Source organism: Anopheles coustani, chromosome 2, assembly GCF_943734705.1.
Source record: "Anopheles coustani chromosome 2, idAnoCousDA_361_x.2, whole genome shotgun sequence".
Lineage (NCBI taxonomy): Eukaryota > Metazoa > Arthropoda > Insecta > Diptera > Culicidae > Anopheles > Anopheles coustani.
Genome location: NC_071289.1, coordinates 58,389,467 through 58,414,959, shown reverse-complemented (window position 1 = coordinate 58,414,959; position 25,493 = coordinate 58,389,467). Strand labels below are relative to the sequence as shown.

The window sequence follows — 25,493 nt, the reverse complement described above, 5'->3', positions numbered from 1 at the left end:
TGTATCATTAAATTAGTAGAATTGATAGTTTAAAAAAATTGAACGCATTTGTGTTTCACAGGGAGTCAAACATGTTTCTGACGATCATTAAACTAACTCAGCGGTAATATATCAAAATGATACTTTTTGAGAGAACTCCTTATATTGATATTACTCTGTTTGATTTTTGTCAATGGTTGTCTAACGATGTTAAGCTATTGGAAATGGCATGTTTCAAGATGTTGCGCGGTGGTAATTTTGTTTAATTTTTAAGCTCTCAAATATTTCTGAGGTACGCTCTAGTTATCGCATACTGCATTCTAAATGGAATGCAACAGATGTGGAGCAATAAGTTACCTGTTGTAATAATGCATCTTTACATTTCTAAAATCTTTACCAAAAAGCACAATAGTGTTGAACTGCAACATATATTTAAAAAAAATTTTATTTGAATTCGTAATCTTTGGAAAACGATTGATTAAGAAACCTTCTCTATTAATAGAAGAAGTAATATAATGAAAGAAGTAATATAATGTAATAATAATATGAAAGTATAAAACATGATTGACTGTTAAGATAAAACCACACTGATATGAACATATTTTCATCAATCCAGTCAGTTATACGTTTTGCCTCGCAAACCTATTTTGGGAGGAAATACGGACCGCGAGGTTAAACGAGTTTACCATCACTGGCATAGTGTGTTTTTTTTACAATTGTTTAGATTATGTATAAATAACATAATTTTTGTATTATTTTAACCTTCATCTTTTTTCGCTGAAGGTTCCGGAGATTCCGGGTCGATTGAGATTCAAACCCAGCGCTAAAATGCCGAGTTCTAACCAACGTTACAAATATCAAAGCTTTGATGGTTTAATTAGTGGTTGTAAATATCATTTGGCTTTTGATCGAATTTATAAAGCATGGATAAATTTGCAGATTAAAATCTCAATAAAAATGTGTTTTAATGCTATTCTTTTCCAATCAATAACTCATGCAAGTAATAGAATTCTATTCTATTGTAAATTGCTTGCCCGAATACAACAGCATATACGGGTCGAAATGCAAAAAAAAAAACACCTGGACTCAAAATAAAAAGTGTTATAAGCAGCTAACGCGCGAAATTTCTTCAAAACCTGTCTGAATTGCCCTCCTACCGTGGCACCCTGTATGAGAAAAAAAAACCGAAACAACAAGCCGGAACAGTCATATAAATTCATCTTCTTTGGCAAAATACGGCAGCCCAGCGAAGATGGCGGATGGCGCCTGACCCGTGCGGTGCTTTCCTCTGCGGGGGCGAGATTATGTCGCGCTGAAAAATATTATAAAAAGAGAGCACATCATGTTGATCCGCATATTTGGCATAACTCGCATACCATCCCTCGGGCACGCGGACATACGGACTAAAAAGAACACATTCTCAATCGAGCGCCACGAAGCCGTACGGAAGCCGTCAGGGCGACCGTTGGCCCAAAAGCGTACCCCATCAGTGATCCTTTACGAGCGTTAAAGCACATTCTTTTTACACGATTTTGTGCAATTCTTGCTGCAAATCTGCCGCGGTTCGTTGGACGAAAAGTATGTGCGAATGTCTTGCGGGCCGAAAGGTGCCTATGTTTTTGCTTTTCGCTTCGCTTTGCGAGCTCCTTTAAAAATATAAAAAAAAAGGTTAGGCGCCAGAAGCCTAAAAGGAATGGTGGTTTCGTTCGGGCGCCATCACATCGCTATCGGTATGCAAATTAATTACCATGACGGTGGGGCTTATGATGGTTGCGATAAATAAAATTAATTCGATACCATCTCCAAATGGCGGGGTGCGGATGAGTAGGTGTCCTGGCTACTGTTGAGACGATCCCGCAAACGCGCCTTGGGAAAAGAACCCGGTCGTGTGGTTAATCTGGAGGCCTAAGCATGTCGGAGAAAACGGTAAGAAAAATCAGAGTTTACTAACTCTCGCTGTCATCTTCTTCTCTTGCCAGTCTGGGGTCACATAACGGATGCATTCCGCATCGGATGTGCAATTGGTGTCTGGCATTTGGACTATGATCCGCAACCATAAAGTGCCGCCGTGGATTAATCGTGTTTGAGCTTAGAAACGACATTGAACATTGCTAAGCGAATCCTGATTAAGACCTTAAAACAAACAAAATTTGCGTAAAAGGACGAGTAGCAAATTTCAGTCACAAGCGGAATGCGAAACCATTTTTTACCTTTAAGCGTTTGGATTACCGATCTTCATATCAGTGTAATCCCCTTCGATGTTTCTACCAATCGTTTGGTGGTAAGCGATCGATGTCGCTTACCAATATATTCTCATAAAATTTGAAACATCTTTTATTTCATAACACTAAATAAGATTTTCTTGGACTTTTCTTAATTGAAGCTCCTTTTTCAAACGCTTTTCAAAATCGTTTCTTGCGGCACACACGACTTCCATAGCTAATTTCACTCAAATTTGAATGATTGAACTGGGCCAAAGTGTACATATATGTTTCGCTTGTTTGTATTTCATAGTTTATATGGTCACGTAAAATAATATATTGGATTGAGATCTGACTTTTCGATTATGTTTCCTATTTTCTATTATGAATTTGTACTTTTATGAAAGGAATGAATGACCTTTTTCATTTCTTTTGTAAACACATTAGAATATTTAAAAAAAAATAGTAATACGCAAAGGGGTATTAGAATAAATGCTAACCTAAATTTGCAAAAATAAAAATAAAAGAACTTGAATTAAAACGAACCATAAGCTAAGTTGATATAACTACAATTGTCGATGGTAAAATTTCACTGCAATTTATTACTCTTCACACCACCTGGTGAGTGAGTAGTAATCCAAAAATGTGTGAATCATGCACCTTCCCATGTCCAGCGGGACGAGAAAAACAGGGGGAAGCATGTGTTGGAAATAGCATTTTATTTCCGAACAGAATGATAGTAACATAAAAAAACAACAAACATCGTCCCAAAATTATCCCATCGACATGAAGAAAATAAACTCGTAAACCTGTCATAACAAATGTTGTCGGTGGCGCCTATAGGATGTGGCGAGCGTAACTGCGGTCGAATCGAACCGGGCAGGACATGAACAGCCTGCACCCCGGTGGGGCCGGGTGGATCAATCGGCCAGAAGGAATATTTGACATTCTTCGCATTTCGCCGGCTGTGAGGTTCCAAATTTAAACCCACGCGTTGTCCATGGAGATATGAAGGTGTTGAGTTAATTTTAACCATGATTGTACCTTTTTCCGTAGCAAAAGAGGAGGACATGGATATTTTTATCCGTCTGATCGCTTTTTTATGCGCAAATTTAACTGCCACTTTGATAAACAGGTTAAAAATATCTGCTGTCCTCCACGCTGTGGCGAAATACGATCGCTCAATGGTTTTATATGGGGTGGACAGCCGAAGACGGGGGCGATCGACCGTGGATCCGTGGATTAGTTCGAGGAGACAAGCCGGAGACGGAGATGGCCGTAAAAAAATCCAATCACAATCACAAACACTACCTCATACAATCTCGTCGAACAATTGAAGTAGGATTTATAATATCGATCCACAAATGTGAATGCATGTTTGTTAATGGACGGGTTATTAAGTTTTGCGATCCCGCATTCCTTCACCATGGAAAAACAGTCCACTTACCTCCACTTGACACGCTTACCGGGGAACGTCATCGGCACCGAATTCGTTCCAAATCCAAAGTCACGGGGTTTTCTTTAGCCGAGGAACCGGGTGGAGCAGCACCTCAGCATTCTCAGCATTCAACAAGTCCGGTTCCGATGGATTCGATCGAAAACCGGCGACTTCAGCCGGTTCGGTTCCGCCAAAACGATCGCGGGCGGACACACCAATTAACATTCTTAGCATTCCATGGGGTGCTCCAGAATCGTCCTCTCGTCCCGCAGGCAGCTACGGTCCGCCCTCTCTACCACGATCGTATTGTATGCGATCACATGATCGTACCGGCCGACATGCCCCGTTCCCTTGCGAGTGATGAAGCGATTAGCAGCACCAAACTGTCGAGAAAGTATGAATGGAAACCGATTGAGTAAACTTTCCCCCGGGAGGATGGGCCGTCCAATGCCGTCACTGGAAGGAGTTTCTGCGATTCAGCGGACCGTGCATTACGTCATTATCGCCACTGACTATACACGAGTCTCGGGAGATGATCAATTTCGCAACACTGGTAGAAGGATTGATATCCCGTGCCAAACAACCCGGTGAACGTGTGAGATACGACTTTTCAAGTGGAATTCCTTCGGTTCCGGGTATGGCATTTTAATTGTTCACCTTCCATCTTCGGTGTACGGGGGTTAGTGCGTATTTCGAACGGTGAAATAATGGTTCCAAAATAGACAACCTGACGCCGACCGATTCCGATTCGTGTGTTGTTGCCAGGGAAAGATGAGTTTGTTGCCAACGTATGCCTTCGGTCATCGGTCAAATAAAACGGTTCCACACGGCGGTCCGCGTTCGTTCCCTTTAGGCTAGCTTGATTTATTTGTAACTTCCTAGTTATTTTGAGTAGATTATAAGATGTGTCCCTTTCATCTATGTTTTTTTTTGTATTTTTCTTCATCTTTTGTAGCACTTCGATACACTTTTCTGCCCGTTATGAGGTAACACTGAAACTGAACTGAAATCCAATGGAACAAAAGAAACCAAATAACAATCACCTTCCATTCCGGAGGCTACTGAGTACGAAATAGAAACTCGAAACAAACTATAGTGCGATTGCGTGTGTTTACGACACGTATTTTTGGGGATTTGAGGGCGAAAACATAGCGTAATAATGCTAGCATACACGCAAGCGATATGATGAAAGCGACATGAAAGTGAAAGAAAAAACAAAAATCTAACTCCACCTTTCATCTATTCCAAAAATGTTCCATTAATTCGTGAATTTTAAAGTGCCAACAGGGGAAGTCGATCATGTTCGTTAGTTCGCTTGTTTCGAAAACCACGCATTTGTTTAGAATAGAAATATGATTTAGATTTATCGTCGCTGGGCTCCATGCTGAAGCCTATTCTATGGATCAGCGTCCGGGGACCACGCGAAACAAGTGCATCAATCTAGGTTGGATAGGCTTAGTCCTGTGTTTCGTTCAAGCCTACAAAGTTTTACTCCTTGTGGCAACAAATATTCTATCCTTCTCTTTGCTCCAGTCTCTGCGTTTACTAAACTATACATTTGCCTTCTTCATCTACATGTGATCTCCGACGGCCTATACTCTATAATTCCGTTCTATGTTTTGTATCATTTTACAGAACTTGCACTCCTCAAGCGCTGGCAACGTCATTATCATCATCCGTGGGCTGCAGCAGCCCGTTAATCTGTACTTTAAATATTTACTGTTTCTCGTTCTCTTTTTATCTCTCCGCCTACTTCGTCTTTTTGCATTTTCCTCAGAAACAAAGGCATAGCGCATCGCATGCACTAACGTCATTAGTATCGGTGTGAGAATGTGTACAAGGGTAATGTAAAACAATAATAAAAAACACACGCACACATTGAACCGAAAGAAAAGCTACAGCTCTCTTAAGAATAAAGGTGAATCAACCGAAAAAAAAGATACCTTAAGTAAGTGCATCTTGACAAAACAAAAAAAATCCCGACTCTTCCGGTAATGATCAACGAAGATACGCTTTGGGTTGGAAAAAGAAATGCTGGCGGCGAGTGTGTTGGCGCGGCTGTGGCGGGGTTTAAGCTGATAATCGTTTGCTGGCCGCTCTACTGCTTCTCGAAAAACTTGGAACAGTTCGGGAACCGGGTGGCGTCGTAATCTGGATCCTTTGCCAGCCGTTCACGTATGCTGGCACGCATCGCTTCGCAGTAGGACATCTGCAGTGCTCCGTCGTTGGCGATACTGTTGGCCAGCTCATCCAGCGTGCGGAACCGGTTGCCGCTAGCATTACCAACGTTGGCCGGCGTTCCCCCGGCAGCAGCACGAATACTACCGCCATCTCCACCACTGCTGCTGCTTGCGGCCGCCATTGACGCGTTGGATGTGGAAGATGTGTCCGCAGTACGCAGGCGTCCACTGGCTCCACCGGTTGTGGATGAGCCCGTACAGGTCGGTGTGATGCCAGTGCCGAGGAAGGAGCGCCTAATGCCGTCCGATATTAGTGAGTGTACGTCGTTCGGGGGTTTCGATTCCGTTATCACCTTCCGACGCTTCGAGGACATGCTGGAGATGTAGGCGTCCGAGAAAGGTGCCTGAGGATTCTGTGGAAAACGGGATGGATGTAATGGTGATTCAGCTCAACCAGCGAGAGTCCGTGGTCTGTATTGAGACCTACCTGCCGCCGTTGTCTGCCGAGATCTCGTGAGATAACCGGTATCCAGTTGGATGGGAAATGCCGATGCCATGACTCGGCCCCAATATTAACGGTCGGCATCTCCTCGTCATCATCGGTCGGCCGTGGCGGTGGAACCGGGGGTTCCGCTAGTGATGCTGCACGGAGCGTCACGGCGGCGGTAGCGGCCGCCATCGTACCTAATGCCGGCTTTTCGCTTGCGTTGCTCGTTGCGGAAGCTGTAGTCTGGCCGTCACCCGACTGCTGTTGCTGCTGCTGCCGCTCGGGAGCATTTGCCGCCGAAGCGCTGACAGACGCGGAGGAACTGGAGGAGTCTACGGAAGGCGGACTAGTTGTGATCACTATAGCTGCACACTGGTCGACGTTCATGACGGGTGGCTCAATCGAAATCGAAATTTCCGCTATGTCCGACACCAGCTCGGGAGTGGACGTAGTCTCCATGTCATCGACGTCCATTGGCTGTAGAAACGAAAGTGAAAATTATATTGATATCTATCTCTAGTTCTTTTAACACTACAATAGATTGCATTGGAATCATGTCCGAATGCTTTTAAGCGGGCACTGATGATGCCAGTATGAAATGGGTGCGTATCATTTGGTATTTGGCAAACGATTGGAAAATTGTTTCTCTCCAACTTCAACCTATCAATAGAAGTTATGAACTACATTGGTATGACGGTATGACATTTTATTGTGCTACCACAACTTGTTGTCAAGGTGCGTGTGTTTTATTGTGCTACCACACATTGCTGTGCTGTGAGTGTGTCCCTTACTACGACCCAACACTAGCGGTCATTCGTGTGTAATACGATAAACTACTGTGCGGGAAATCAGGATGCGTAATCAAGGTCGTTGAAACATACTTCAAATTTGATTACAAAGGATACGGGATACGAAGCGTAATCGTTAGTGTAATTGTGAATTTCCATACTCGATCTGTCTTCTTCTTCTTTCTTTATGGGAGTCGGGGTATAACCTCCTACGCTAAGTCGAACAATTTGTTCCCTTACTCGTAATCAGAGTACCGACTCTGTCCGAACTCCTATGAAGGGGCTCGTCCTTTAGGACCGGCTATAATAGCCATATGTCCACCCGCCGTCCACGGGAGGGATAATTCCTTCCGTTGTCAGGACACAAAAACTCGTGGTCCGCTTGATTGACTGAAACTGACCTGAGCTCCAGCTCGGCGTTACCACGCGGTCGTGCCGTAAGCTAACCTTACTTTTCTGCTAACTACTTCAGGAAACTTGTGCACTGCTAACATCCGCTCTGATGCACTACCGAACTGGAACTGTACTCGATCTGTCTTAATCAGTTTTGGCTTTCATACTCTATAATCGCATGCGTAATCTTTTCTAAAAACGTAAACAAATGAACCAGTACTTCATTCGATCGCTCGATAATCAGTTCCAGTTCGGCAGCGCAAATGGAATGGGCAATATCCAACTCGAAATGTAGCAGAGGTTTGCTGTACAAAACAAGTTTGTATCATTACTTTCAAAAATTCTGAAAATGAAATCACACTGACTATTCAACCTCAGTCACAGTTTAACAGCGCACTAGTGCGGCTAGCAGTGCACGGTTGTCCTGAAATAGGGTAACGAGAAGTAGGGCAAACCGGACCGTTGCAGAAACCTGTAACTCAAAACCTACGGCCGAAACCCACAAACCCAAAACTAAGTCAGATAAAACCCAGGCGTCATACAACCGTGGTGTTTGATCCGATCAAGCTGACCGTGTGGTTTTGTGATCTGACAAACGGAAGGAAACATCCTTCCCGTGGATGGCTGCCCGACAAACAAAATTGCTCTGATCAGAGCTCTGATCATGGTATGAACAGATATCTGATGGAACCCATGACGAAGCATTTTCCATAGCCCGTAACATACATAGTATTGGTGAAAAGATTAAACCGGCGATAATTCCCATACACGTACACTCTGCACTCGCAGATAGCAGCGCAACGCGGACCTTTTGCACGCGATTTTATGCACTGTTCATCATGGTTCCATCAGATTGATCATCAGAGCTCTGTTCATGGAATTTCTGTTCGCTGGGTGGTGGACATAGAAGTTCGGACAGAGTCGATATGCATTTGAATAAGTATAAGGGAACAAATTACTCGATTTAGCGTAGAAGGATACACCCCGGCTAGCATAATGAAGAAGCAGAAGACTATCCAACCCAAGAGGTATTTGTAAACCATGCTTTCTCCATACAGCTTAAAAAAAGCTACTCACACTAGACTCCCGCTGGCCGGTTCCGGTGCTCGACGACATGCTGGACGAACGACTGCCGCCTTCGCCAGCTGCATCTACCAGCGGGCAGATTTGGAATTCCGGCACAACAACATCCGCTGCGGCAGGTGTCAGTTCGGACACGGCAGCATCGCCCGCCGACGGTGGTCCCGGAAGACGAATGACCAGAAATGAATCGATCTCTACGATGTGCCCCCGGCTGGCACCGTCCAAATAGCGGTCTATCGTCGGCTGCAGCAGCATGGCAAAGTCAGAATCGGAAAGCTGACTTTGCTGCAGCGTGTTGCGCAGCAGGTCCGTGACGATGGTGCGCGCATTGGTGCGGCCCACTCCAACGACCAGGATCATGAAGAACCGACGCACGACCTCCGCAAGGAAGCGTGCCAGCTGCACGCCGTAGTAGGGTGTCCGGGTTTGGCGGATCATCGTGAGGCAGGTCGGGAAGGCATTGCGTACGAGGTTGGCCAGCGAGGCACGCGTGTCGTACTGCGTGCGATCGTGCTGCGTCACTTGGGCCAGCACGGGCAGCATTCGTTCGATGATTTCGTTGGTCACCTAGGTCAGGGGATATAAAATGGCACATATTATTGCTGCTATTCGCTCGAGGACTATCGGACAAACCTACCTCCCGTATTGATGCTTGGTCGTCCCATGGGCGCCCGCTAAAGAGCGTCTGACTGACGTACGTCTGCAGTGAGTCGCGTACGCGATTGAACGTGTTCGCAGACGGTACAAGATTGAAGAAATCGGACAGGTCGAAATGGCTTCCGAGCAGGGTGACAGGCGATGGACCGAACATCTCACGGGCTGTCGAAAAATGAAGCGAAAGACACATCAATAAGAGTGTTAATCTCATTATCGTCCTTCACCTACCAAATGCCATATCGAAATCTTCTGGGGATTCCGGTGCTGATGGAGCCGTTGCGCCAGCTGCAGCCGAATTTCCCTCGGAAGCTTGTTCATTGCTAGCCAAGGATGGCGTGGCGGAGGTAGCAGCAGCAGCAGCGGTTGCACCGGTACCACTGTTTTGTCTGGTTCTATCACCAGCAGTTGCGCGTACACCTTGTTGGGATCTTTCGGCTGCAGCACTGTTTCGCTGGGGCCTATCGGTGCTCTCGGCTCTGTTGGCGGGTCCATCGCCGGGCCGATCCGTGCTGCTAGTTTCTCGTATGTGATGGCTATTGCACGGTAGAAATCTACAAAGATTAAGAAAACAAATACGACGTGTCAGCAGTGCGTTGAACAAGACAGCCGATTCTGTGGTAGATAGGGTATGTTATTTGGACGTTTGCCTTCCTTAAAAGAAAGTGCTTATCGCACTTATTTGTATCAAGAAGCAGTTGCTTATTGAATGGCAAAGCTACGTTTATATTGAAAGATGGTTTACTTTTACCACCCACAATCGCTTTGGTACAGCGGCAATGTCGAAAAAACGGTCCATCAAATATTAAACTTTCAGTGTAGATTTTTCGAAGTACAGTAATTTTGTTTTTTTATAACACCAACTTTTTTGTCCACCGCAGGGGGTGGTGTTATACAAATAAGTTTCAATGCGAATGTTTGCATCAAGTTTATTTTGTTCTGAAATCAAATCAGTTAGGCTGTGTCAATGCTCCGTCTCTTGCCATAATGGAGAAAGAATTTAAACCCATTCTAAAGTTACTATGAATCAGCTGTTTTTTCAGGAAACAGTAAAAACTACCATAAGATGAGCGTGAGATGAGGAACATAAAATCTTACCGATCAAACGTGGACAGTATATTGGTCGGCACGGGACGAAGATTACGAATGTGTGATGCCGCCGGTGGTGGTATGCTGTGCACGTGCGGACGGGACGTGGAACGTGTCTGGGTCGAGGTGGTTGGCAGTGTAACGGTGGCGAAGCGGGGTACAAAGGCCAAACCAGCAGCTTCCATTACTGTCGGACCAGCCCCACCACCACCACCACCAGCTGCAGCACCCGCAGTGGCCGTTCCTCCGTTGCTATTGGTATTGGTGGTGGTCGTATTGGTCGGATTGCCACCTTGCGGTGGTGCGCTAGCACCGGTAGTCGGTGCTTCTGGCGGTGTTCTGCCGATCGGATTAGAACCAGCACCACCTTGATTACCACCCGGCCCGCCGGTCGTGTTGATCTGCACGTGAATATCCGAGAGGATGGGGGCAGCATTGACGACCGCCTGTATCAGGCGAGCAACCTGCATGTGCGTGTTGTTGTTCTGAAACTGCGCTGCATTAGCGGCATTGCCAGCGGATGCTCCGGTGCTATTGTTATTGGCTGGAGCCCTTCCAGTTGTTGCTGCTGCTCCGGCCGCTGCTGCTGCTGGAAGAATGAAATTCGATGGTAAATCAAATATGTAGTTACATCTGCGGTGATAAATTCATTCATCTGTTTCTGTAAACTCCTAATGTAAAGATTTTCAGTACCGAGAAAGGAGCTCTTTTGACTTCAAACAGTAGTAGGTACAGAAAACCTTAGCCAACCTCTCTCTTACTAGCGAAAACGTATACGCAAGTTAAAACAATCAATAAGCATCAATTAACACTTGAACTCGGCCGACCGTAAAATTCAATCAATGTGAAAGCCAAACGAATTGATGTTCATCGGAACACTCCATCATCACACGGGGTAGCAACTTTCTTGTCTATAGGGCAAACACACACAAATTGTACTTTTGTTCCCAATCAATAACATGACTAGTTACTTAACTGACAAAATTATTTAAAAAGAAAAGAAATAACACATTCGAACTTAAAAAACAAATACAATAACTAGTCTTCATCCCGGACGGATTCTTTTTATGCCAACCGGGGATGGCCTGAGTTCGTCTAGACCACCTGAGCAACACAGTGTTTTACAGTGTTTTAGTAAATCAATATTCAAGTTCAGGAAATGTCTGCGTCAGCTAGCTCTCAAACACAAAAAAAAAAAAATATGAAACGTGAGAAAAAAGCCGTATAAAGATTATCTATTTGCTTTCGATCCCTCCGTCAGCATTTGTTGAAATATACCATCCCAACCAAGATACGGTGTTATGCCGGATAGCAAACCAACTTCATCTTTTCTGTTATCATCGAGCATATTATGACATAAGAAGAAGTTTGCCCGACTCAAATGTAGATTTTTAAAACGGTGGAATGCGTAAAGCATACAAATACTAACTTAGTGGGGATACAATCAGAACATCTTAAACATTCGAGGGTTACGTTAAATTGAAATCGGAAAGATTAGCCTCGAAAAAACAAATTTTAAAAAGACCATGAAACAAAAATCACTAAACATTGGTGGGAAGGAAGAAAAACTGGAAATGGAACGTACAGTTAATGTTGGCCGTGGGTTGATTACGTGTTTGCGGGTTGTTGGCGCCCGCACCGGACGATGGCGGTTGCAATCGGCCATCGGCAGACGCTGTCCGTGGGGCCCTCGGCAGCAGCAGGTCGCGGACAAGCACCACGGGATTGTCTCTTCTCCCTAGAAGAGCGTTAGAATGAGGTAGGAACGTTGTGTGTATGTAAGTAAAGTGTATAGTGAAGTGGCACAAGCCTGTAGTCGAACGTAGCATCGCATGTTAGTCAACGTGGAAGCCGCCTTTGAGCCACATCACACATTGTGCACCAGCGCCGTTATTCGTATTATCGCGAGAACGTTAGGAATAACACACGTTCATTTGAAAATGAACAGGTTAACAATAGTAGCCAAGCAAAGGTAATGCAATCCACCTGAACACCAATCGGGCGGGGGAAGCTAACACACGGAACGAAATTTGATAGAGCGGGCGCCTTAAAGTAGCAAGGAGATTAGATTGCTGCTTCTTGCGCACAACCACCCACACACACACACATTCGCTATGATTGCTAACCTGCCGCTGGTGGAGGCATCTCGCCGAGGATGTTCTGCACCGCTCGGACACTGTCCATGTCGTACAGCGGGATGTACACAGAGGTAACAATGTCGTCATCGCGACTGCCACCATGTGGCCTTGATGGTGTTGGTGTTGTAGACTGACCTATTGTTGGAGCCTGCTGATGCTGCTGCTGCTGCTGGGACTGAGAAGCACTACTGGTGGTAGTGGTCGTCCCTGGCCCTCCTGGTGCCGCCGTAGCGTTACCTCCTCCTCCTCCTCCTCCCCCTCCCCCTACGGCAGCACTCGATGGTGGACGCATTGACGTTGCTGGCGATCCTCCGCCACTTGAAACTCCCGTAAAGAATGCCGGTTGCGGTGTTATGCCTATGTTGATGACCGGCGTGCTGACGTTGTTGTTTCCCACCTCAGGATTATTATTATTATTGGTGTTGTTGTTGTTGTTGTTGTTCATGTTATTGCGCAACAAACTTGCCAAATTTATGTTGTGCTGGGGGCGATCGAGAAAAAAAGTTACATTGAAATAATTAGAAATGATATTCAACTTCTACACATGCGTGGTAAACGCATGGCAGCATGGATAAGCCAGTTCTATATTTTTCAAGAATATCAACAAAAACCGTAAGAATGAGCCCTTGACAAAAATGTTAGCATTGATAGCATTGTTTACCAGTGGAAAAAAAGAGTAATGTGAATTGCAATTGGGTGAGCTACTGAGAGTTACGACCCACACACCCTTTTGAGAGATGGTGCAATAGTTTTTACTTTTTTTCTATTGCTTTTTGTGTAATTATAACCAAATTTCGTAAATTTGATATTAATAATATATAATTTTCTTTAAACGTGCGATGTTAACCAAAAAGAAAAAAACCATGAACGACCGAGGACAATTGTGAGTATATTGTAGTGTAAAAGAATGTTGTGTGAGTATAACAAAGAAAAGCAGGAAAAATTAATTTTCCCCGAAGTTGCCATAAGATATAGGCTACGTGATATCACTATATATGTGTTTAAATCGTCCACGCACAAGTTCAAACGAAACAAATGGTTTAGAGAGGAACTTCTAATCATAAATATTAAAAAATAAAATGACGAAAATGATCCAGCTTCTTTCACTAAATGGGACTATCCACAAACGAACACGCAACTGCGCGTCTGTTCGCAACTTTAGAGTTTGTCGTGAACAGATTAATTTCTGGCATTCAGGTGCGACCCAATCACTTTGATTTTCTGATAAATGAAACCAAACAGCATTTAGAAGAATACCGACATATGGAATACTATTTCCACCAATGCCTGATGAGTTTCCAAAAGATGTACCATAATTTAATTCCAAGATTCCACAATTAGTGTGTATTACATTTACGCTATTGATGGTAGGAGATTAAGAGGAAGGATCTTGTTTTGGTTTACGGGGACCACCCTAGTATAACAAGTTCTAATATTGTTTGATTATACGTGACGGTTATCACTTTTTCGTTTCAGTTGTTTATAAAATCATCACTTTACTCCTCAATGAGAAATAACACGGATCTAGGCATGAAAATACTTACCGGCACAGCAGCCATTCCGGAGCTAACGTACGCGTTCTGTTCCACTAAAATCGGTCGACAGCAGAGATGACGTGGGGTGGCCATTTGCAGGTCCAGCATGAGGTCGCTAATGGCATGCTGGGCATGTGACATGTAGTGCATCGCTTCCGAAACCCGATCGAACACACGCTGTGCGTTTTCGCGCCCCACCGTATCGGACTCTTCGAACGGTGGATCATCCTGCAGGATATCCAGGTACTGCTGCATGAATGGTTCCATTCGGCGTTGTACGTTCCTCATATGCTGCACGACTTCGCCAAGCGTCTGCGTGCTGGTCGTTTGATTGTTGGACGGACCTGGGCGAGCTTGACGTCGACTTTCAGCGCTCGACTCCGACGACGACGTGCTCGAGGAGGTACTGGAGCTGCTGCTGGAGCTTCCACCGGTTCCGGCTCGGCTGCTGCTACTGCTGCTGCTGCTACTGCTGGCGTTGCTGCTGCTTCTGCTGCTGCTCGACGCCGACGACGTGCCGGATCCTTCGTGGGCTGGTGTCGCCGTGGCACTCGTGTTGGGTGGCGTTAGCACGGCAAAGTCCGGCACCGTACCGAACACCTGCACCGACCCGTTCAACCCGTCCGGCTGCTGTACGGTCACGTTCGACATACCGTTCTGGCGAAAGGCCGCACTGACCGCACCCTGGAACGCGTTCACAAAATTCTGCATCTGGCTGTGCGGTACCTCCATATCGCCGACGGCAGAGATGCCCACCTCGAACACGGTCGATTCCATCGTCTGCTGAGAGAGGTAGTCCATCGCGCTGTAATTCAGACCCAGGGACGGATTTTCCAGGTAGCTCAGAATGCTGTCGGCACAGTCGAGCATATGACGCGCCACGGTGATCCGGTTGTTGCATAGCGTCGATGAAGAGCTAACCGAGGGAATCTGTGTGACGTTCTGTTACGGAAACATAGGGGGAACAATTAATTTTCAACAACGACGTGACAGCGGAAGCCCATAATAGTCCCCAACTTACCGTTGCACTCACGTTCAGCGGTATCGACGTCATCGAACCGAAGTACATCGTATCGAGGCCGTCAAAACCACGGAACAGGTTGCCCTGTCCCTCGAAACCACGGAACCCGGCGTTACGTGATGCGTTGTCACTGCTTCGGGAGCGACGCGAAGCACGCGTAGCTTCATCAGAACCACGTCCACCCGCATCAGCACCACCGCTCAAGCTGGTGCCACGGGCCGAGGGCGGTGCCCTCTGCACCAGATGTACGACCTTCCCGTTCACATCGTAGTCCTTGAGCGCTCTATCGTCCGCCAGTACCCGACCACAGTAGATGAGCCGCTGGAGCTCCACGGAAACATTGATCCTTTGAGCGATCTGTTCCTTAAACTGGCGGACGGTGATCTGCGAGGAATGAAATGAAGCAAGTTTTAACGAGGGATGTAAACATCATAACGGAGTGCATGTAGTATTTACCTCATCATCTACTGCAAAATCGTGATTCTGTGAGTCTAAAGTTTTCACTTTCAAGTTAATCATCTTTTAGGAGTGACGTGTGATGTAGATTTCTTTTAAACCTCCAGCTTGGCTGCCTGCTTCCGATGTCACCTTGCACACGCAACTGAAACGAACCAATAAAACGATTAAAAAAGATTCATTCCAGAGATACTCGAACGGAAAATAGACAACGCGGGTGTCAAAAGGGAAAAAATCGACTTGGGCCACCTCCTCTGGGTTCGGCATAAGTTTTGCATACCTTTTCCTGCTGGTGTTTTGCAACTATGCTATTGACGGGCGAGGAACTTCCTCTCTAGTCGGCTGCGAGATGCGCACAAGCTGCGAACAACAGACGTCCGTCCCCTTCTCTCGCACTCGATAACTGGATGATAAATATAATCACAGTCACATAGGAAGGAAGCACACGGGTACGGCGGCCCCACCGGAAAAGAACACTTGCAACCGCTTTCGTTGGTGACTAAGCCACTACATTCGTTGTTGGTGGCGGAAACGGAAAATATCGATCAGGTAGCGCAATCGACAGGCTGCCCGAACCAGCATTCCAAAGTAGCTCCCTTTTGGTGATCGCGACGTTTGCTACGTCGACTATGTTGCGAGTGTGTCGCTCGCAATCACATGCAATTTCTGCTAGCACTGTCGATGGATTACACGCAATTACATCACAATTGAGGAAATTCACAGAGCAAAGAGTTAGCAGAACGTAATAAAAATCGGTCTTGCGGACCGCGGTCCAGAATGTTCCGATATTCCTGCGACTTTAGTTCTTAACCGCACGACGTTTCGTTTCGCAGAGGTAGGGTGGATGGCGTTGGTCATTTACAGAAAGATTCTTATTCCGATCCGATCCAAAAATTATCTGTATGAAAATATCTTTATTTAAAAAAATGGTCCCCTAAGTAAGCCTGGTGCGTAACCGCCGACAACAATTACATTAAATATTTCCATGGTAAGATCAAAACTCTAAAGCACTGAAATATGAACAAAAAAACAATGAAGTACCATGGTTGCTAATTAGCTCCGAATCTGAGCTACTTAAACTGATTCATTAGAAAATGTCGCACCTTAATGCGTATCCCACCACTAACCATTTATTGAGTTCAAGATATATATAGAAGGTGATTTATCCTAAAAGAAATTCAATTTATTTTTCAAAACAAATTATTTTAAATGTTAAACGATCTTGTGGATTCAGATCCTAGCCAAAATATCAAACTACAAGAGTTCTATTCTAAGCATAGCGTAAATTCAACGATTGATCCTAAATAGGCAATTGCCGCGTGGTCAAGGTTACTGGAAAAGAAATACTTTCTAGCATTGCTTCACTCTAATAACCTTGCTTCTGATTTAGGTCGTTTTGCGCCAAATTTTCAAACATCGACTAAAACAGATGTATCCCGCTAGACATTTTCTAATTTTGTTTCAGCCCTTCTCGATTCATACCAAAAGGAGGGAAGTTTTGTTCGCACTGAAGAGCCCAGTCTCCCGAACACGTGCTTTTTCGATAAGCTTGTCGGCCGGGTTTCATTAAAAACTCGGCGGCCGAAAAAACCAGCGTAGGCGGCCGAGAAAGGTGTCGGTTTTCAAACGCTTCGGCGTGTCCATTTAAAAAAGTTCTTATTAGAAGCCAAAAAATTGATTCTCTTTAGGTACGGTCACACGAGACGAACCCTGCTCGAATTTGGACGCTCGGCGAACCTTTTCTTGAATGTGTTAGTGAATCGAGCAGAGTTCGCGAACCTTTTTCGAGCAGAAAAGGTTCACCGATTTTGGTGGATAGCACGAACCTTTGCCGCGAACCTTTTTGACGTTCCGTTCGATTTCCCCATTTGTTTACAATGCTTACTTTGATTTATTCTTACCAACTATCAATGAAACTACATCAACGATTCGTTACGTGTGAACGCTAAAAGGTTCGGCGAACCTTTTTTTGGCATTCGTTTGTAATAGTGTGTGAAAGCTTCGCCATCAAAGGTTCGTCTCGAGTGACCGTACCTATTGACATGTTTTCTCTCATTTCCAGGGCCGGGGACCGTCGCTCGAAGACGTCAAAGAAGAAGATGAAACTGAGTTGGTTTTCCAAGATCTCCTAGATGAGCTGGAAGATAAAAAGGATACCGGAATCGTCGCCCCACAGAAAAAAAACATATCATGGATTGGTTTTTGGGAGTTTTACATATTTTATTTTTTTGTAGCTAGATGTAGTTTCATTTATTATTGTTTTTGTACTTTGTATTTGTATATTTTGTAAAAATGTAACAATTTTGTAATTGAAACAATGACTAACATGAGTTGATGTTTTTAAACAAATCAAATTAAATAAACATTTAAATCGCTGCACAAAAGGTGTTTATATTACCCGTAATCAATATCATTACATTAAAGAAGAATAGGTCAAAGTCTTTAAAATAAAAAAAAATTATATTAAAGGAACTACGAAATTTGGGAGTTTTGTTAAGTAAGAGAAAAATATGAAACCTCACATATAAATATACTCATCAGTGTGCAGACAGAGATCAAAACAGAAATTACGGAAATTTTAAATCAAACCGTTTGCACGTAGACTATGAACTGTGGAGAGATAGTGGAGAGTTTGGGTTTGTTTTGAAACATGTTTCAAAACGCACTCTTCAAGAAATAAAAACGGTGCCTACGTACGGTGTTGTTCCTGAACTGCGTTACGCGGTCAATTTCAACATTGCGCACGATACCGTTTAGATACAGCCCTGCGGTGCCTGCCCGCAGGGTGAAGCAAGTTGTATGAGGTGTGCAATTGGAACTGCTTTCCGTAGCTGCATTTTACATCAAAAAGGCCGGTACCGTACTTTAGTCGCTTTAGCATTCGAGGCATCACCAACAGCATTTTAGACAATCGTGTTCACGGCTAAACACGATTTCGGACGATAGGGGTTCAATTCGCGTCGATGGAGAAACAACATTTTCACCCATTTTGCCAAATTCTTGAAATGTCGTCTAACATATTTCAGTACACTAGAGCAGATGGAAGATCAGAAGGAAATCTTGGACGAAGAGGAGGAATTTCTGGTGGAGCAGGACGAAATTTTGGAGGAAGAGGAGGATTTTCTGGTAGAGCAGGAGGAAAATGTAATAGAAGAGCAGGAAGATGTAGAAGGTAGATTTTAAACAATCAGGAATTGAGACAATTTAAAATTTCAGACAACTGAGATCTAAATAGAATCTGTAAAATTTTTAAATCATATCGATTGAATCTAGTTGACTATGAAAAGCAATTTGCTGTCTTCAAAACAGTCTATAAATCAATCGCAGCATACATATGTTGTTATTTGAGCTTGTGTAACGATTAGATACAGAGGTTCAAAAATAACGTAATGGGTTTAATCAAGTTTTTCCGTTGTTTCAGGTGTTTCAGGTGCCGAAAAGAGCAGGAAGAGGAGGAGGATGCAATAGAAATGCAAGACGATGTACAACCAGAACAGGAGGAACTTCTGGAAGATCAGGACGAAATTTTGGAAGAAGAGGAAGAGGAATTTATGGAAGAGCACGAGGAAGTTTTGGAAGAAGACGAGGAATTTCTGGTAGAGCAGGAGGAAGAGGAGGACGAATTACTGGTAGAGCAGATGGAAGATCAGAAGGAAATCTTGGACGAAGAGGAGGAATTTCTGGTGGAGCAGGACGAAATTTTGGAGGAAGAGGAGGATTTTCTGGTAGAGCAGGAGGAAAATGTTATAGAAGAGCAGGAAGATGTAGAAGGTAGAAAAAAATTGCGAGTAATGGTACGGTTTTATTGTTTCTCTTACTTACCATTACTCGCAATTTTTTTCTACCTTCTACATCTTCCTGCTCTTCTATAACATTTTCCTCCTGCTCTACCAGAAAATCCTCCTCTTCCTCCAAAATTTCGTCCTGCTCCACCAGAAATTCCTCCTCTTCGTCCAAGATTTCCTTCTGATCTTCCATCTGCTCTACCAGCAATTCGTCCTCCTCTTCCTCCTCCTCTACCAGAAATTCCTCGTTTTCTTCCAAAACTTCCTCGTGCCCGTCGGCATCAAGCTGCGCTTTGTTGGTATTAGGCAGTCAATTGCACGCGCACGACTTTTGTTTGGTTTCGTTGGGAAGCACTTTGGGCTTGTTAAGTTTAACTTTGGCGTTATCGATAGCAACATTGGCGCGACGAGAAAAGGTCGCGAGTTAACTCTTCTCAAATATGGCACCCCTTCCAAAGTGACATAAAGTCACCTTCTATATTTATACACCTTGATTTTGACCCATATTTTGAAAACGCTATAACTTCACTATTTTTGAAGATTTTTTATGGCCTTATCACACTGGTCACCAAAGGTGGCATGGAAAAAGCACTGGATTGTCAAACGACCATCGAAACCGAATGACATTGGAGTGACACGCTTTCTAGACTGCACCGTCGCGTAACGCGACGTCGCCTGACAGGCGCTGAACTCCATGCAAAAAAAAACCTAGCGCGATTCGCGCGACATCGCGCAAGGTTTTTTTTACATGGAGTTCAGCTGCTGTCAGGCGACGTCGCGCTGTAGTGTGGACCCCGAGTGACTGGGGTCGGTTGGTGAATGAGCTTACGCGTATCACCGAGCTGTCATTGTGTGGAGTTTGGTGTATCTGGCATGTTAAGCTTGATTTGAAAGTGATTCATGTTTTTTAATTTTAATAATAATTAATTATAAGCATGATAAGATTATTGAATTTCGGTATTTTGATCTTAAACTACCAAAAACCGCATGAACCGAAAGTGAATTATATAAACTCCCACTCCCAGGTGGCCTGCCTTATCACACTACCAAGAGGCACCATTATGTCAAACTGGATGCCAAAACCAAATTTTGACAGTTCGGTGGCTTTGCAAAGCCACCATTGGTGACCAGTGTGATAAGGCCATTAACACTAGAATACATTGCTTTGGAAACTTGCCCGAATGCTTTTTAGGGGTCATTTTGACCCCTATTTTGAAAATGCTATAACTTCACTATTTTTGAAGATTTTTCAAATCCGTAAACTGTTACGTTTTAGTATATTTATTGACTATCTTTTGGCGATTTTAATTTTTTGATATACCTCTTCACCATTTCGCTAGCTCGGTGTATAGCAAAAAAGATCGATATGAGTCGAATTTTAATCCTTTTCAACTTTTATTCTTTGAAAACGTATCATGTAAATTAAAAAAAAAAGTGTGCGCTATGATGTTGATATATTACGCCACCTTTGAAAAATAACTTCATATTTTTAACTTAACAAATAACGCCACAAATTGATCTTGAAGATGTGGATTTTAACATTTTCCATAGGAAGTTTCCGTTCTGCGCTTTGTTCTGTTATTCCGTACGCGAGCGTTTCGAAGCGTTATGCACGATGCGTTACTATGGGAATTGGCGTTATTTTTAATCTTTGAGGCCAATTGATGGAGTCATTTGTAATGGCAAAAATATGACTTTATTTTTGAAATGTTGCTCAACATACTAACTTTTTAGCGCACACTTTTTTTCTAGGTTTACATCAAAGATTTTGAATGAATAAAAGTTGAAAAAAAAAACGCAATTTCGACCTTTTTTGCTATACACCGAGCTAGCGGAATTATGAAGAAATTCATCGTAAAAGCAAAAACGTCAAAAGATAGTTAACAAATATACTAAAAAGTACCAGTTTACGGATTTGAAAAATTTTCAAAAATAGTGAAGTTATAGCGTTTTACAAGTAGGGGTCAAAATGACCCCTAAAAAGCATTCTAGGTATAGTCACGTTGGTTCTCGGAACTGGTCAAACAGAAAAATCTGAAATTTTTGTTTTAGATATAGCTTTGGATTTTAAGAAAAGCCTTATTTTTTTTTGTAAAAATATTCAGTCGTTTTCGAGATATTAAAATCGAAAACTGCGTTGGGGTCAAAATGACCCCAGTTTGGATTCTAGTGTTAAATCCGTAAACTGTCACGGTTTAGTATACTTATTGACTATCTTTTGGCGTTTTTAATTTTTTGATGTACCACTTCACCATTCCGCTAGCTCGGTGCATAGCAAAAAAGGATCGATATGAGTCGAAATTTAATCCTTTTCAACTTTTATTCTTTCAAAATGTATCATGTAACTTCGGAAAAAAGAGTACGCTATGATTTTGATATATTAGGCCACCTTTGAAAAATAATTTCATATTTTTAAATTATAAAATAACGCCACAAATTGATCTTAAAGATGTGGATTTTAACATTTTCCATAGGTAGTTTCCGTTCTGCGCTTTGTTCTGTTATTCCGTACGCGAGCGTTTCGAAGCGTTATGCACGATGCGTTACTATGGGAATTGGCGTTATTTTTAATCGTTGAGGCCAATTGATGGAGTCATATGTAATGGCAAAAATATGACTTTATTTTTGAAATGTTGCTCAACATACTAACTTTCTAGCGCACACTTTTTTTCTAGGTTTACATCAAAGATTTTGAATGAATAAATGGTGAAAAAAACGCAGTTTCGACCGTTTTTGCTATACACCGAGCTAGCGGAATTATGAAGAAATGCATCGAAAAACCAAAAACGCAAAAAGATAGTCAACTAATATACTAAAAAGTAACAGTTTACGGATTTGAAAAATCTTCAAAAATAGTGAAGTTATAGCGTTTTACAAGTAGGGGTCAAAATGACCCCTAAAAAGCATTCTAGGTATAGTCAAGTTGGTTCTCGGAACTGGTCGAACAGAAAAATCTGAAATTTTTGTTTTAGATATAGCTTTGGATTTTAAGAAAAGCCTTATTTTTTCTTGTAAAAATATTCTGCCGTTTTCGGGATATTAAAATCGAAAACTGCGTTGGGTTCAAAATGACCCCAATTTGGATTCTAGTGTTAAAAAGTTTGGAGAACCCTGATCTAGAGCAATCGAAATTTCTGGAGGGCCCCGATTATCCCATCGCTTGGGGCTCCGGAATGGATTGATCCGCTTTTGGATACAGCTTTCGTTAGTGTTGGTTGTTTGTCTTCGTTTGGCGACGTAGCTTACTTTGTTTTAACAGCCAGTACTAGTCCATGAAACCATGCCTTGTTTTTCAAATGACGTGCTTTGCTTACGGTTGGTTACCTACGAAAACACCTACGTGGGTTGGCCTTGGTGATAAGGTAACCTAGTTGGTTTTTATCCGTTTTCACTCACTGCCATATCCGAAAGTTCGAAACGATCAACTCTCCCCATCTGTTGCATAGGCCTCCGTCATAAGCTTGAGGCAACTAGCTTGATGATAATAGAGAGTCAGAGACTTTGACAATTAGCCGGCAGAAACTTAACTTCCCGTTGCACACCGATAACCAAGCAAGGAGGTCTTCCTTCGCGGGATCTACTTGGTTAGACGTGCCGTAACAGTCGGGTAGAGCACGGACTACGATCGGATACAATCCGTTCGACGGTCGGTGAAAAATGAACTCTGTGCGTTTATACCTTATATGTTCAAAGGATCCTTTGAAGCCTCCAGCTTCGTTTATACCTAAGGCGCTCAAGTGTTTCCGTGAAGTGGATGATCATTTCTTTTCAAACGAAGTCGTTGGTAATCGAGGCCGGCTGAAACAAAATGGTGCCTGGTTTTTTCGTTTTAGTTTTTTTTGTTTCTTTTACAACCTAAAGGTAAAGAACAAAGGTGTAAAGTTTCGTGTCGCTAGCTGCTTCGAAGAACAAGATAACTTAACTCAAAGTTAAACGATTGTTCGATTTTCGAGCGTCAACTTTGAAATGTCTGGTACTGTAATTTAAAAAACCAGTCTTGAACTTAAAAATCAACAATTTCAAACACAGAAAGAAGTTTGTTCGAAAACTTGATACATTCTCTATGCTAAACCCGTTTGCTTTGTACCTTAAAGAGTCTTCTATAAACTGTCATCAATAGAAGTACGATAGGTTAGTAAAAGACATCCACAATTTACTTTCTTCTTTTATTCCATGCCGCAAATTTACTCGTTTCCATAATTTTCTGCATCGATTTTTCTTTTGACTTAAAAGCTAGATGTGAGTGTGTTCTGTTTTTCTCCAATTTTTTTTCGTTTCTCTTAGAAGCTAAAGTGTTTTCTTCATTCATTTTCCATTTTCAACACCATCTTAGAGCTACAACGTTTCAATCTGCATTTTGTTCTACTTCTTTTTCTTGTCTCATGTAAGTGTGTGAGTGTGTTTTGTGGCATTTTCTTTACCCCTTTTTTGTTTAATGCTACACCCTGCTTACTGCAACAGTTTATGAATTTATCCGTTTCCATCCATTTCGAGATGACACTGAGTGGGATGGGTGGTTTCCTCCTTGTTCACCACCCGAGCGTAAGTTGGTGATATTTTCTTCATTTTTTTGTTTTTTTTTTAATTTTTATTTTTTTTAGAGTGTTGGGTTCATCCTTTGTTTTTTTTTTGTGTTCATCGATCAAGGGAGTTTTTCCTTTTAATGTCACCTTCTTTTATCATTCATCATTCGTAATCATCTTCTCGCCCTCGACTAGTTCTTGTAAATCAGTTTCAAGCGTGAATCCTCTTATTCGCATCATTTTAGCCGTATGATGGCGAGTTTTTTTATTCATTTATTTCATTCTAACGATTCCACATAATACATTCTACCACATGCTCTCCAGTGTCCTTTTTTGCGGGTCTCTTTCACCCTTGCTAGTTCTACTGTTTTTTTGTTGTTTTTTTTTCTCCAACATTATCCCCATGTTTCAGGAGAAAATGTGGTCGGTTTTTATTTGCTTTGTTCGTTTTTATCGCTACTTTCATTTAACATCCTTAATACTAGGCGATCGAAAATAAGACCAAAAATAAGTTTTCTGTCCATTTCCCAGCAACACTGGATTCCTACTGTGGCGCAACATTTAGCATTTTCTTATTCCGGAACTCGCACCTACCGTCCTGCCCAGCTCTCGGCGTTCTTCCCGCTTCCCGGCAACAGCACCGGAAGTACATGTACATCGCGGTCGCAAAGCACGATTAGTAAGTGTGGTGTAAAAGTGAGAAAAAACTAAAAACCAACAACCTAAAGAAACGTTTTCGAGCACATCTTCGGCTACACTTCGGCCACGCTCCCTTTGCATCCCTTACACTGTCCAACCGGCACGGAAACGGTCTGGTTCGAGAACACTTTTAACCCATTTTTGACACAAGTGTTGCTTTCATTTCTCAGCAAAATCGAAAAGAACAGCGGGAAAACCCTCCTTTAAATCCAGTAGTTTCCGAAGAGGGGGTATATGCCTGACCGGCCCCAATGGGTCCCAAGGTTTGCCCGGCCGTGCCATCCCGCATCTTTAGCGTAAGTTTTATTTTTTAATCGTTTGTTTCCTCTTGTAATAAAACAGAACCGAAGGTGGAAGCCCCATTCGCGTTTAATTTCGTTCTAGTATGGTAATGGTGATTTGTTTTATTGGTAGCATTCTTTTTCGGTTGTTTATTTTTTTGTTTTTACATTATATTCTCTCTCTCTCTCTCTATCTCCTGTCCAGTCCTTCAAGCGTTTGGATGATTGGTGGATGGCTGGTGAACGGCAGAGAGATGGAAGCGTGAGTTCTGCACCATTTATCAATCTCCATTCCTTTGCGTCTTGCAATATTATCCCCATTTTATTATTTTACAATGGGAAGTAATGGGAAACGTAGGAGTTTTGTTGTGTTTGTGGCCTCCGAAACGTTCTTTGAAACGTTTGTGTAGGCAAAATTTGTGATTTTATTCCGTTTTGTTTTTTGATCAATTAAACATAGTTTTCTGTTAGCCGCAGGAATATAAAAAGGACGCAGGACAAAAGAAGGTCTCTTTCGGTTTGATTTCTTTTTGCTTGCAATTTTCCTGTTCCTATAATTTTCAATCAGCTTTTCCGAGAAGATATAATTTTTTCTATTCATCCATTTGTTTTAAACATTTAATTTCAGCAACTTACATAAAAGGACCAAAAACTTAAGTGGGTACCTTCAGTAAACTCAGTGGTTCGTGTTTCGTTTTGCATTTGATATTTTTCTCCTCTATTTTCGAATGGTTGCACCAAGATTGCTAACACGTGCTAAAAA

At 43.0% G+C, this 25,493-nt stretch overlaps 2 protein-coding genes across 2 annotated transcripts in view; both read right to left on the bottom strand.

The window, feature by feature from the left end:
- Window positions 1-25,493, bottom strand: part of LOC131263280 (large ribosomal subunit protein eL8) — a 77,520-nt gene that overhangs the window by 39,305 nt on the left and 12,722 nt on the right. The gene's annotated exons all lie outside the window — the stretch shown is intronic.
- Window positions 4,478-16,190, bottom strand: LOC131264711 (serine-rich adhesin for platelets). The gene is made up of 11 exons (XM_058266981.1): window positions 15,723-16,190; window positions 15,443-15,587; window positions 14,987-15,370; window positions 13,975-14,907; window positions 12,566-12,911; window positions 10,302-10,881; window positions 9,435-9,757; window positions 9,187-9,368; window positions 8,544-9,116; window positions 6,286-6,762; window positions 4,478-6,211 (listed from the first exon to the last, which is right to left on the bottom strand). The coding sequence occupies exons 2-11, from the start codon at window positions 15,503-15,505 to the stop codon at window positions 5,717-5,719; spliced, it is 4,356 nt and encodes a 1,451-aa protein (XP_058122964.1). The 5' UTR covers window positions 15,506-15,587; window positions 15,723-16,190; the 3' UTR covers window positions 4,478-5,716.

Excerpts from the sequence above, each read along its gene's own strand:
- LOC131264711 (XM_058266981.1), bottom strand. The coding sequence starts at position 15,505 with ATGATTAACTTGAAAGTGAAAACTTTAGACTCACAGAATCACGATTTT. Across the intron at positions 10,882-12,565 it reads TCAGCAGGCTCCAACAATAG|CAGCAGCAGCGGCCGGAGCA; the intron begins GTCAGTCTACAA and ends TCATTCTTCCAG. Across the intron at positions 9,369-9,434 it reads AGATTTCGATATGGCATTTG|CCCGTGAGATGTTCGGTCCA; the intron begins GTAGGTGAAGGA and ends ATTTTTCGACAG.